This window comes from Sinohyriopsis cumingii, chromosome 9 (assembly GCF_028554795.1).
Source record: "Sinohyriopsis cumingii isolate HCF-2022 chromosome 9, ASM2855479v2, whole genome shotgun sequence".
Taxonomy (NCBI): domain Eukaryota; kingdom Metazoa; phylum Mollusca; class Bivalvia; order Unionida; family Unionidae; genus Sinohyriopsis; species Sinohyriopsis cumingii.
Window position 1 is genome coordinate 14870104 of NC_142969.1, and position 13257 is coordinate 14883360.

At 35.4% G+C, this 13257-nt stretch overlaps 1 protein-coding gene across 1 annotated transcript in view; it reads right to left on the reverse strand.

Annotated features, from left to right (window-relative positions):
* Window positions 1-681: 681 nt before the first annotated feature.
* Window positions 682-13257, reverse strand: part of LOC149791308 (uncharacterized) — a 94877-nt gene continuing 82301 nt past the window's right edge. The window contains exons 33-35 of the mRNA XM_089969842.1: window positions 11975-12093; window positions 9539-9579; window positions 682-6291 (exon numbers count right to left, since the gene is read on the reverse strand). Of these exons, the coding sequence (XP_089825968.1) occupies window positions 6280-6291; window positions 9539-9579; window positions 11975-12093 (172 nt within the window). The 3' untranslated portion in view covers window positions 682-6279. The remainder of the gene's footprint in view (window positions 6292-9538; window positions 9580-11974; window positions 12094-13257) is intronic.

Here is a 13257-nt window from a genome sequence, read left to right on the forward strand (position 1 = left end):
ACTGGACTTGTCCTATACCCCCACTGGACCTATACTACATCCCCACTGGACCTATCCTACATCCCCACTGGACCTATCCTACATCTCCACTAGGCTTATCCTACATCCCCACTGTCCATATCCTACATACCTACTGGACCTATTGTACACTCCCTTAGACCTATCCTACATCCCCATTGGACCTATCCTACACCCCCACTAGACTTATTCTACATCCGAACTGGACCTATCCTACATCCCTACTGGACCTATTGTACATCCCCTTAGACCTATCCCACATCCTCACTGGCCCTATCCTACATCCCACTGGACCTATTCTACATCCCCAATGGACCTATCTTACATCCTCACTGTACCAATCATACATCCTCCTCAGGGACCTACCCTTCATCCCACTGGACCTATCCTCCACCCCCAATGGACTGATCCTACATCCCCAATGGACCTATCCCACATACCCACTGGACCTATCCTACATCACCACTGGACCTATCCTATACTCCTACTGGGCTTATCCTACATACCCACTGGACATATGCTACATCCCCACTGGACCTATCCAACATCCCCACTTGATCTATCCTACATCCCCAAGCCTTTAGGGTTTTCTAAAGTCCAGAACAAAATATATGTTAGCACTAGCTTATATTCATACATGAGAAAAAATAACAAACAAATAAGCAGTAACACAAGTACAATTTTACTGAGAAACAAAATTCCAGAGAAAATATTTTGTTCAACAAGAGTCCTTCAAATAGACTAATACTCTAACAAACGAAAATGTTTCCCATAAATTCAAAACAAGACCATTTCTTCATTTTAACAGTCAAGTGTTGAAACCATCTCTGATATGCTTCAGCAATAACAAGATTTTCAAATTAACTGCTGTGGTATATATAATGGATGTCAGCATGACACCATTTTTTAAGCATAAAGTCATGAAAAGTTTTATGGTGAAAACCCCATGTCATAATGTTCATGTGTTTAAGTGACAAGAATATTTTAAAGACAGCCAATTTGGCATGATTGAGACCGTATTTATTTAGGACTTGGTGAATACTCCATCATAATGATCATCTATTCAGGGGAAGTAGTAACAACATTTTTAAACAGTTATGGTCGACATTTCAAATGTATGACTGGCAAAAGTTCATATAGTGCTAACTAGGAATCATAGGAAGTCTACTGATGCAAACCTCATGTTGACATAGCCACTGGAATGGCACAAGTTTCATTCAAGACCAAGTGGACATGATAAGATGTCTTCTGACTTTCTGTTCACAAGAAGTTGTGACAAGACTTTTTAGGATGGTGGCCTCAGTGGATGTCAGACTGGCACCATGTTAAATTAGGGTCAAACAGATATCATAAAAAAGTCTTTTAGTGAAAATATCATGTCGTCATGATTGTCCATTGGATGTCAGACTGGCACCATGTTAAATTAGGGTCAAACAGATATCTTTCAGTGAAAATATCATGTCCTCATGATTGTCAATTCAGAAAGAGGGGCAGTAACAGAATTTTCATGATGGCAGCCATACTGGATGTCAGATCAGTATCATGTTTATTTATGATCAACTAGACATCATAAGAAGTATCTTTAGTCAAAACCCTATGCTGAACATGATTTTCAAGATGGCCACTGTGGTAGCCATTGTAAATTTCAAGGCAATCCACCAAGAAATTTAGGACGATTAGCTATAACAAACTTTTGCTAATGGACAGATAGGTGATAGACCATCCCATAAGCTCTTCCGGTCTATGACCAGAGAAGCAAAAATGAACATTATAAAGTAAAAGAAAATTCTACCATACATTGTAAAGTAAAGCAAATTCTACCATAAAACATACATAAACTATTCTAAGTCAGAAATGCAAAACCTAAAGTTATTGATGACCAGGAGATGAATGTCCATCATTTTCATGCATCAGCAATTTTAGGCACTTATTAATACTGGAAAATTCTGGAATAAAGATCACAGTAACCTAATTCTGATACATGAAATATATATATTGAGTGATGCGATCACATTGTGACTTAGAATAGATGAAACAGTATTTTAATAAGATCACAGACACAGATATCATAAAATGTTAAATAAACACTAGAAAACAGACTGAAACCCAGATTTGTTGTGCAATATATTTTCTTCTCAAGATGCAACTGTGGTGTCAATAGGTGTATTAAAACAATATTAGGGGTTCATTCATTTTTGTGGGTATCAAATTCTCGTGATTTTATGAAAAACATACATTTGTCACTATTTCATTTTGTAGAATGGAATAGAGTCCTATTGTTGCTACAGAAAGATCATTTTGTAGGACCAACTAAAATTCATCAACTAAAATTGGTACGCCACAAAAATGTTGCCTTCACAGTACCAATATATACGAGCTTATAAAAGGAGTACAACTGCAAACACCACAAAGCCTGATCTAAATTCATATAATGTGCAAGCAGATCAGGGTCTCTGCTGTTTGTTCAAATGATTACTCCTGACAAACAGCATAGACCCAGATCTGCCAGTGCAGTATGCAACAGCAGTTCTGGGTCTATGCAATTTACAGTTGGACTCAAGTACATATGGTGGTACACCCAGATGCAGAGAATGGAAGAAGGGACCCAATATATCACCAGTTTCTTGCTGTAAGAGTATAAAAATAAAATTAGAAAAACAAGAACATGAATAAAAAAATACACATCAAATATAAACCTTATCACAGCAAAATTTATATTATTAATAATCTTTTTTAAAAAAAAGATACAAATATATTGTTAATTTTCCAGTTTAATATGTAATAAATCCTATAAAACAGTAGTCTTAACTGAAAACCTGTATAAGGCCTAATGGCATGGCAGCACAATCCTGGCTGTATAGTGCCAATTAAAAGTTAACATCTAAAAATATAACGATACAAAATTGCAAATTATCCACATTATCATAAACATGTAGTCCTAGGAGACAGAAGGTTAAAATGTTTTTAAAAAAAATTTATGGAATGGAAAATAAAAGATGTTACAAATCTTTGAATGTAAAGGAAATAAAAAATAAAAAAAGAAATTAAAAGCTTCCTAAAATATTGGGTCAAAGTGTATGATGCAAACTACAGAATGATTTTGATAGCATATTAATTCATTTTAATAGAAAAGGAAAAGAATAAAGAAACAATTATATATACTGCTATATCCGTGATATCCTCTAAATACAGGTTGTAACAAGGTCAATGTTGTAGCAAAATTATCCCTGATATCAAGAAATCATGACATAACAAAGTTTTCTAAATATGATTATACACACAAAAAATAATAGTTGTACAGGAACAAAGAAGAAAATTCCAGTAGCCGATGTCTTCAGCTCTTTCTTTGCTGTAGGAGACAGTTGTTTTGTTTAGCTGACAAGGAATACTAAATACCTGAACTAAGGTTTATTTGTAAATGAAGTCACTATTGATGATAAAAAATACTGACATTTAAACCCAGTTCAAATCTTATCAGTATCAAGATGCAAGCAAAATGCGGGTCCGACACTCAGGGGCCATAACTCTGACTAAACATTGATAATCAAGTTCTGCTGAAGTAATAACTATATAGAACTCCATTAAACATTTTTTGGTAAAAAAATCCAATATAAAGAAAATTATTCTGTGGAAGCTAAAGTGAATGGGTCTGATATCATGGGCCACAACTCTGCTAAATGATGATGCAGATTAAACAATCAAAGGCCACAACTCTGCTAAATGATGATGCAGATTAAACAATCATGGGCCACAAATCTGCTAAGTGATGATGCAGATTAAACAAGCATGGGCCACAACTCTACTAAATGATGATGCAGATTAAACAATCATGGGCCACAACTATGGTAAATGATAATGCAGATTGGACACTAAAAAAATCAAACCAAGCCATTGTGTTATCAACATAAAATTGCTTGCCAAGGAATTATTACACAGAATGGAGAGTTAGTGAATAACTAGAACACAAATCTGCCAAAAGATGTAGCTGCATGATGAATATATACCATAGCGGCACTAAAATTCCAACTCAGCTGAGGTCTAATTAAGCTGTTTACTATATTAGTTAAATATCCAATACAGGAGCCATTCATGTGCAGAAACATAGGTGGGTGGGTCTGGTAATTTGACAAACATAGGTGGGTGGGTCTGGTAAGTTGATATAGGTGGGTGGGTGGGTTTGGTAATTCAGACTCTAGTAAGCTACCAAATGAACCCAGCCCAGGTCTTGTCGAGCTGCAAACCAAACTTGGCTCAAATTTGATTAAAATTGAGTTACAGAAAGGAATATTCCTTGCAGAAAGGAATATTTTAATTATGTTGCAATGACCTTATTAATTATGTGGATATGAGATTACTATTTTGCATATTTCTGTAAGCATATAGTCATATGTAAACAGTAACATTTAAGGTCAAATGAAAGTCGATAGTGTATCCATTAATCCGTTCCAGAAACACAAATTCCTTTAATATTTTTTTTATCAAAACACTATTTATCATCATAATGTTTTCATCATAAATTATTTACATCTTTCTATTCTCTTCATCTCAGCTGCCATTTTCAACAACTGAATTCTTGTCATCTTCATTATGTAGAAGTGATGTTCAATTTACACTATAAATGCATTCCTGAGGTTATTGCATAAATTGGAATTGGTATCAATATAAAGTAATCTAAATGTGAGAGGTGAGCACAAGTCACAGCACATGGAACCAGCAATGGCATACAAATGAACCAGTGGCACAAACTGAATGTTATTTCTTCAGCATAAATGGCATTAAAAAGAAGGATAGTAAATCAAATTGGCATAAATCAAACATCACCTGTAATTATAATCAAATTAAAACATATTTACATATAAACATGTATGCAAGTCAAACTACCGGTATATATAAAAATGGTTAATAAAACTGCAATGCTTAAAGAAATTATTGAAACACTAAACATCAACTGTTATAACTCCTAAATTTACTTAAACTCAAATTAATACCAACAATTAAACATGCCTCTAGTCAACAAAAAACGTATTTGACATGTCTCTTGTTAAAAAATAAAACGTCTAATATGGTCTTTAAGATTAAGTCCATAGCGTCTAAAATCCATGTCATCATAACTAGAACAAAACCACAACTTAATGTTAAATAAAGGCTAGATAGGCAAAAAGGTCTCCCATGTTAACAGCACCATAAGGATCACTCTCTCTACTTCAGCTAGCTAGATGGATGCACACATTGATAGATAGATGTAATTAGAAGCAACACAACACAATCCCTATATTTTTTGACAAAAAACATGAGAATAATTAACGTGATTCACTGCTCCATGCAGTGAACGTTCTCACCTGTGAAATCATAATAATGATGCAGCTATTTACGTCTGCTGATAAGATAGGATGCCTAGTATATCATGACAAATATGTTGGGACATTAGTAATACAAAAAACAAAAGTTTCAGGTCGATACAGAAACCTATGTAGAAGATATACACCATTTTCTAAAAACTAAAATACAGAACTGTAAATTGGATGCCAAGAGTGGTGGCAAAAAAGTGAATATACGTCTCAACAATCACAGGCTAGACAAAAAGAAAGAATAAACCTTTGTCTCAATATTCAATGCTGAGACAAAAAGAAACTGAACCCATATATGGCAGGCCGAAAAGAAACTATGAAAATGACCAAAACCAAATGATGGCCAGATAAAACCATGTTGGTTTACTGTTTAAGCCATATTAAAGTTTAATGGATATAAGGTTAACAGAGTTTAAGAAATAGCCATATTAAAGGCAATCAAATAAAATGAATGGCCATACAACTGTACAAACATAATACATTAAAATCTGGCTGACATGGGGAAAAATAGTGTAGGGAAAGATACCATACATACTAATCTATAAATCAAGACCCACTGCAAACTGCACATACCCAGATCTACCATTACATAATGCACCATTAGACCTGGTTCTAAGCAGTTACTTAGGAGTAACCAGTAAAACAAACAACACAGATCTGCCAGCACATTATGTGACAGCAGGTCAGGGTCTATGTTGTTTGCAGTTGGACTGGACTTGTAAGCAAGTATATACTGTAATCTTATTTTGTACCACAAATTCACATAAATTAACAGCACAAGAAATCATTGTGCTTTTCAAACATCAGTGGCAATAAAATCAAACAGATTCTTTATTTTCTCCTTTGCTTTAAAACCCTCTCCCATGGCATAATTATTGTATTATCCATGACCAATGGAAACCATAATATTCATCTATACCTCAGCCTGAAATAAAAATAAAAACAGTATATAAGTCAGTAACATATAATTACTTCTTTAGACTAATAATTTTGGTTACTGTCTACCTAACATAGTCAAATTTAGTTGTTCTTTTGAGGAACATGTGGTATGTAGTATCATGGTTTACTGTCTCATGTCCTTCCTTGATGAAAAACATGTGGTATGTAGTATCATGGTTTACTGTCTCATGTCCTTCCTTGATGAAAAACATGTGGTATGCAGTATCATGGTTTACTGTCTCATGTCCTTCCTTGATGAAAAACATGTGGTATGTAGAATCATGGTTTACTGTCTCATGTCCTTCCTTGATGAAAAACATGTGGTATGTAGTATCATGGTTTACTGTCTCATGTCCTTCCTTGATGAAAAACATTTGGTATGTAGTATCATGGTTTACTGTCTTATGTCCTTCCTTGATGAAAAACATGATGGAGAATTTAACATTAACTTGTTTTTCGGAGTTGGTCCTACTGCAAATTTCATCTTTTGTTACTTTTACTAGAATATAGGCATCTACCAATGAGATCAATAACTGTCTGACAGCTGAATGTCTTCTGTGTACGTAATTAGATTAATTATTTTAGATTATTTAGATTAATTATATTAGATTAATTAGATTAATTATATTAGAATTACCTTTAGAGATCATTTTGCTTTTCATTCTACCAAGTGCTTGAACAAATCACAGTCATTTGAATGATAAGGTCAATGCAATTCTAGTGTCCATATTAGAGACCATGTCGCTGTTGTTCTACCAAGTGTTTGAACAAAATACATGATACGGTCAATCTAATGATAGAGTCCATACTAGAGATCATTTCACTGTTGTTCTACCAAGTGTTTGAACAAATGACAATTATTTTAATGTTAAGAAAAAAATCTAATGCTAAGGTCAATAGTGTTGACTGAATCAAAGGAATGACATTAAATACATCTCAAATATTAGTATGAGTATTATAAAATGCCAATACTTATTTCATGCTTTCCTGTTAAGAACCAGACCAATCAAAGAAAGTAAGCATTTGTGGCCTAAATTTCACAATCAATTGATTTGCATTATGATCATCTGTAGTTGAATTGTTATAAAACAGTCATGTAACCTGATATGTTGAGGCATCAGTGGAAGTACAATATTATTTCAAAACTACCATGCTCTACAATCAGGACAGTTGATGTTGTAGGGTTTAAAGCCATTTTTCAGCACAAGATAGGCTATACATGGTGGCCAGTAAAACTGGTGGAGAAAGAACCCTGGAAAACCCTGGAAAGAACCACCAACCCACAAGAAGAAACTGGCAAGCTTTCTCATATACCCACATTGGCTAAACCTGAGACCTGAACCTACACAGACAGAGGTGAGATGGCAGTGATCCATAACAGTGAGTGCTTTAGACCACTCAGCCATTCAGGACAGATTGGTACAGTAAAACCTGTTATGGGCAACCCCTGCTATGAACAACCATCTGTCATTTCTGACCACAATCATAATGTATGGATCGATTTTATTATATAAATGCTCTGCCATGAGCGACCACCTGCTGAACGCCACCAGCAACCACAATGTCTTGAAAAAAAATGCATTTCTCCACTGCTATGAACAACTGCATCACAAAACAGATAAACTCCATGCCATCTATTTTTAATCCCTGTCACAATGACTGCTTACACCGTTCACCCCACCCCCCAGAAACCTAAACCCAAAAATAGGCTGGCTACCGATATTTGAACTATTTTAGGTATGCTTTTAGTGTTTATGTTTTCTATTGTAAACCAGACTGAAGTCCATGTAGATTATTCCAGCTCTTAGCCTGGTTCCTGGCCTTTTCGTTGTTAACACTCATATGTACGTGTAAGACCCATTATAACTATGAACAACCGTATTGTGAGAACAGAGACAGACACCCCTGATCTTTACGTAATCATTTCTAACAACGACTGCTTGAATATTAAAGATTGTTCTGATATAAAAAATACATAGTATATAGTGACAGATGGTACAGTCCATAAACCAGGCTAATGTACATATTGTGAATTGCCATTGTAGTGCCAAAATTAAGGTACTGATTGTGTATATTGTTTTGTCTTTAGAGTTAATCTGTACTACATGGGGGTGAATAAGGTCTTTGTCTATTAAACCAGCAAGTGAGAATCGTTTGCGGGATTTGACTGATAGTGTTGAAGGCTAATACATGTACATGTGATCTTAAAATGTAAGTATATCTTTGCTGCTATAAAAGTTTGTTTTCAGATGAATGCATACAATATTTTAGCAAGAGCTATTAAAAAAGAATATAATATATGTACAGTGATTGTGGTTATTTTTCTTAAATTGATCTGAAACTGGACCTTGGAAATTGGTCTTTTTGTATAAACCTGTTATGAGAGACCACCTGTCTTGAGAGACCATTTTTTTTTGGCAGAAGGGGTGGTCTCTCGTAAAAGGTTTGACTGTATTAGATTGGCAGGTTTCTGTTATGTTTTGGAATGAATAAGATCAGGCAAACACTGTGAATAAAGGAATATAACCATAATGCCTTTGCTTTATAAAGAGCCACTCCACATATTAGTAGAGTCCATACAGTGGTTAATGAAGTAAAAGCAACATTTTTTTTATAACTTTAATGGAGTTTATCTATTCATGTGGTCTTGACCTTGTGGTCAAATGGATTAGCATGTTCATTGTAGAATGAATAGTTCTTACTTCATGAGACATACAAGTACAAAAGAAAGTTCATGAGATACACAAGTACAAAACAGAATCCATGAGACATACATTAACAAAAATCCATGAAGGGATTAATAAAATATAACCAAAGTAAATCTTTCACCCAAATTGTACTGCAAATTTTCAATGTCTGTGACCTTGACCTCAAGGTTAAATGGGTCAGCATGTATGTGTACAAGAAGTAGTCATCATCACTTTATGATGAATACCACAAATATGAATACAGTCCATAAACTTCAATCGATTTAGGAAACAGAAGAGGAAGAAGAAACTAATCCAAAACCTTAATAAAAACACTGATGCTGCCACTGTTCGAAAAATGATTGCCACGTCTCACTTTTACAGTGTCATGGGCTTAACAATAAAAACAGTCATTGGAATTATTGATTATTAGTAAAATTTGATTGGTCTATTTATTTGCTGTTTCTCTGTTGATCATTCATTGGTAATGTAGAAAACTTGATATTCTGTTTAAAACTGACACAAGTAATAATCTTTTTCACCTACCTTTGACATTGGCCAATGTTTCCCATGTGTACCATTTGTAGCTGAAAAATAAAGAAAATAAAATGGCAGTAGAGACAACTGTGCACTAATCATATGCTGTGATTGATATGAATGTATAGTGTTTATATTTTTGTCATGAGTTTTGCATCAGGTTGCAATACCAGGGGAAGGGGCTGATTGGCCATGTGGTCTAAAGCGTTCACCATTATGGATCATTGCCATCTCACCTCTGTCTGCATGGGTTCGAGTCTCTGGTTCGGCCAATGTGGGTATGTGAGAAAGCTTGTCAGTAACTTAATGTGGGTCAGAGGTTCTTTCCGGGGTTTTCCTCCACCATTTATACTGGCCACCATGTATAGCCTATCTTGTGCTGAAAAATGGGATTAAACCCTACAACAACAACAGCATCCCATGGGGAGAGCAGGATTTGGTGCTCTGAGAATCATGCAAGTAACATAACAGTAACAGAGGGTCAATAAGGCTAAGTGGAGCACCCTTAAGGCCAACATTATGGACAATAAAAGCACCATTAATGACAACAAAAGCACCATTATGGACAACAAAAGCACCCTTAAGGACAACAAAAGCACCATTAAGGACAACAAAGGCACCATTATGGACAAAAAAAGCACCACTCATGACATTTATTACTTGTGCATTGATATCTTGAACACATCTTATATCAGCAGCAGCAGGAGGAGGAAGAGGAAAAGTCCATATAATTTTTTTTAATCAATCCCCTCCAGAACAAAACATTATTCAGTATTTTGAGAAGTCAAATGTTTTTTTTTTTTTGGAATATGTAAATGTTATTTAATACTGACAAATGCAGCCTTTCTCTAATTAAGACCTGGAGTCCCATGGAAGAGAGGCAATAAGAATGATTTTCCACTGCTGGCCCCACATTTCTGAATAATTATTGGAAATAAGACTGGTGAGTGGCAAGTAAAGGCCAAGAAACCTTTCCAACTGACCAAAACACCATCAATGGCCCAAACATCAGGATTTTGTAGTAGAGAGATGAAGGTGGGCATCCCATGCTTATGCAGCATGCAACTTCCCTCAGTATGACAATTTAAGGAATTTCAGTGTGAATGGATGGATTGGAACCTGAAAAAATGAGCCTGTCAGCTTGAGACTGACAGTAAATTATTTTCAATGGATGGAGACCAAATTGATTAAAACACCTCCATTTTGAATTCTATTGTAAGTATAATTGATTTAGTAAAGAAAGACTGGGCTAAGCTTTCCATTAGCATTCATGACCAGGTAAAACCTGGAATAAAGCTCCCAAGATTGTGGATTGCAAACAATCTCCACCACCTGTTTCTCATGCAATGAGTGTCCTCATCTCTTGCTGTAAAAGTGCAGCATTTACCAAGTCTGATGTAACATTTTTCATAAATGGAGAAGAAGAAAGTGGGTGCTTGGATTGGTAAAATAAGATCCTAAGCCATAAAGAGACAATTTGGATCATCCCTAGTCTAGGCAGAAGATGAGACCACCTGTAGAATAACACTTAAAATAGTCACAAATAGCAAAATTTGCAATGGATTTCAGAAGGTGATGATAACAGTGTGTTGTCAGTTTACAGCAAAAGATTAAAACTAGTGCTAGCGGGGGGGGGGGGGGGTTGCCAGGGGAGGTAATGGACAAGAGTTTTTGCCCTTTGTTTACATATTATAGACAGGAAAGATAAATTTACATCATTGGGGAGGGCTGGAATCGGGAGGTAATAGGGCTTATATTGGGATTGTTTTTGAGGGAGAAATGTCATTTTTTCAAAGCTACCGAAAATAAGACCCATGAAAACAATTGATACTACAGCATTCACCGTAGCAAAAGTACTGTGAGCTGACTTTGACTGCACTGTCACAGATGCCTAACCTTGATAATCACTATCACAATAGTACCAATGCCTAACCTTGATATTCACCATCATAATAGTACCAATGCTTGACCATAATATTCACTATCACAATAATACCAATGCCTGACCATGATATTCACTATCACAATAGTACCAATGCCTGACCATGATATTCACTATCACAATAGTACCAATGCCTAGCGTTGATATTCACTATCACAATAGTACCAATGCCTGGCCATGATATTCACTATCACAACAGTACCAATGCCTAAACTTGATATTCACTATCACAATAATACTAATGCCTGACCATGACATTCACTATCACAATAGTACCAATGCCTAACCATGATATCTGCTGTCACGATCCAAAAATAAGCTCTTCATCCACTTGGTCTTCTAAGTCTGTTTACATTCATTTGGATGGATTTATGTTCATAAATTTCTGTCCAATTCAATTATACATACTTGGAACTTTACATTTAGTTGGCACTTGATAGTCACTATTGTGCTGAAGTGTTATAAAGCGCTAATGCATACAAACATAGCAAGAGGATACGTACCATCGTTTTCATCCGCTTCAAATTCCAGATTGTTGGCATCAAATCCAAGTATGTTGCGTGAATGGCCAGATTGTTTTCTGTCTTCTCTGATGGGATAAAGCACCTCTCTCTTGGGCCATCTGTTTAAATTGAATTGAATAGTAAATTCCATGTAAACCAAGTACATCCAATCTTTATTCATGTCATATAATAAATTCCAAGTATAAAATAACACCAGAAATGGCCTAAGAGTTCTTTGCTGATAAAGGAATATTTAAAACATTGACTGAGCATTGTTCATATATTATCAATTACTATATATTACTAATATACACTAAATAACAGCAAAAAGGTGTTTTTAAATATGCTCTGAATTGTGTTTATATGCCATATATGCAAATATAATGCAATTAAAACACAAAGTTTTAAGTCAAACAGGGACTATAACTCCATACAATTTTGATATAATATTTTGACAAAATGATGGTCTGGATTGGCATGCCAACCCGAAGGAAAAATATGGAAGAGTGAACAAACTGCAGAAATAAATTCAGTGTTATCCTTGTAATGATTAATCCTATGTGTAATGAATAGTCATCATGGGGTTTGGGATATAGAAAAGAAAAATCCTCAAGAAAGCCTCAATGCATCATGCTATAAGTGCTGTCCCATGGACAATAATGTCTCTAGTAAACAGCACTATGATTCAGGTACCATCCCATGGACAATAATGTCTCTAGTAAACAGCACTATGATTCAGGTACCGTCCCATGGACAATAATGTCTCTAGTAAACAGCACTATGATTCAGGTACCGTCCCATGGACAATAATGTCTCTAGTAAACAGCACTATGATTCAGGTACCGTCCCATGGACAATAATGTCTCTAGTAAACAGCACTATGATTCAGGTACTGTCCCATGGACAATAATGTCTCTCTAGTAAACAGCACTATGATTCATGTACTGTCCCATGGACAATAATGTCTCTAGTAAACAGCACTATGATTCAGGTACTGTCCCATGGACAATAATGTCTCTCTAGTAAACAGCACTATGATTCAGGTACTGTCCCATGGACAATAATGTCTCTCTAGTAAACAGCACTATGATTCAGGTACTGTCCCATGGACAATAATGTCTCTCTAGTATGCATCACTATGATTCTGGTACTGCTCAGGGACAGTAATGTCTCTAGTAAACAGCACTATGATTCAGGTACTGTCCCATGGACAATAATGTCTCTAGTAAACAGCAATTTTATTCAGGTACTGTCCCATGGACAATAATGTCTCTCTAGTATAC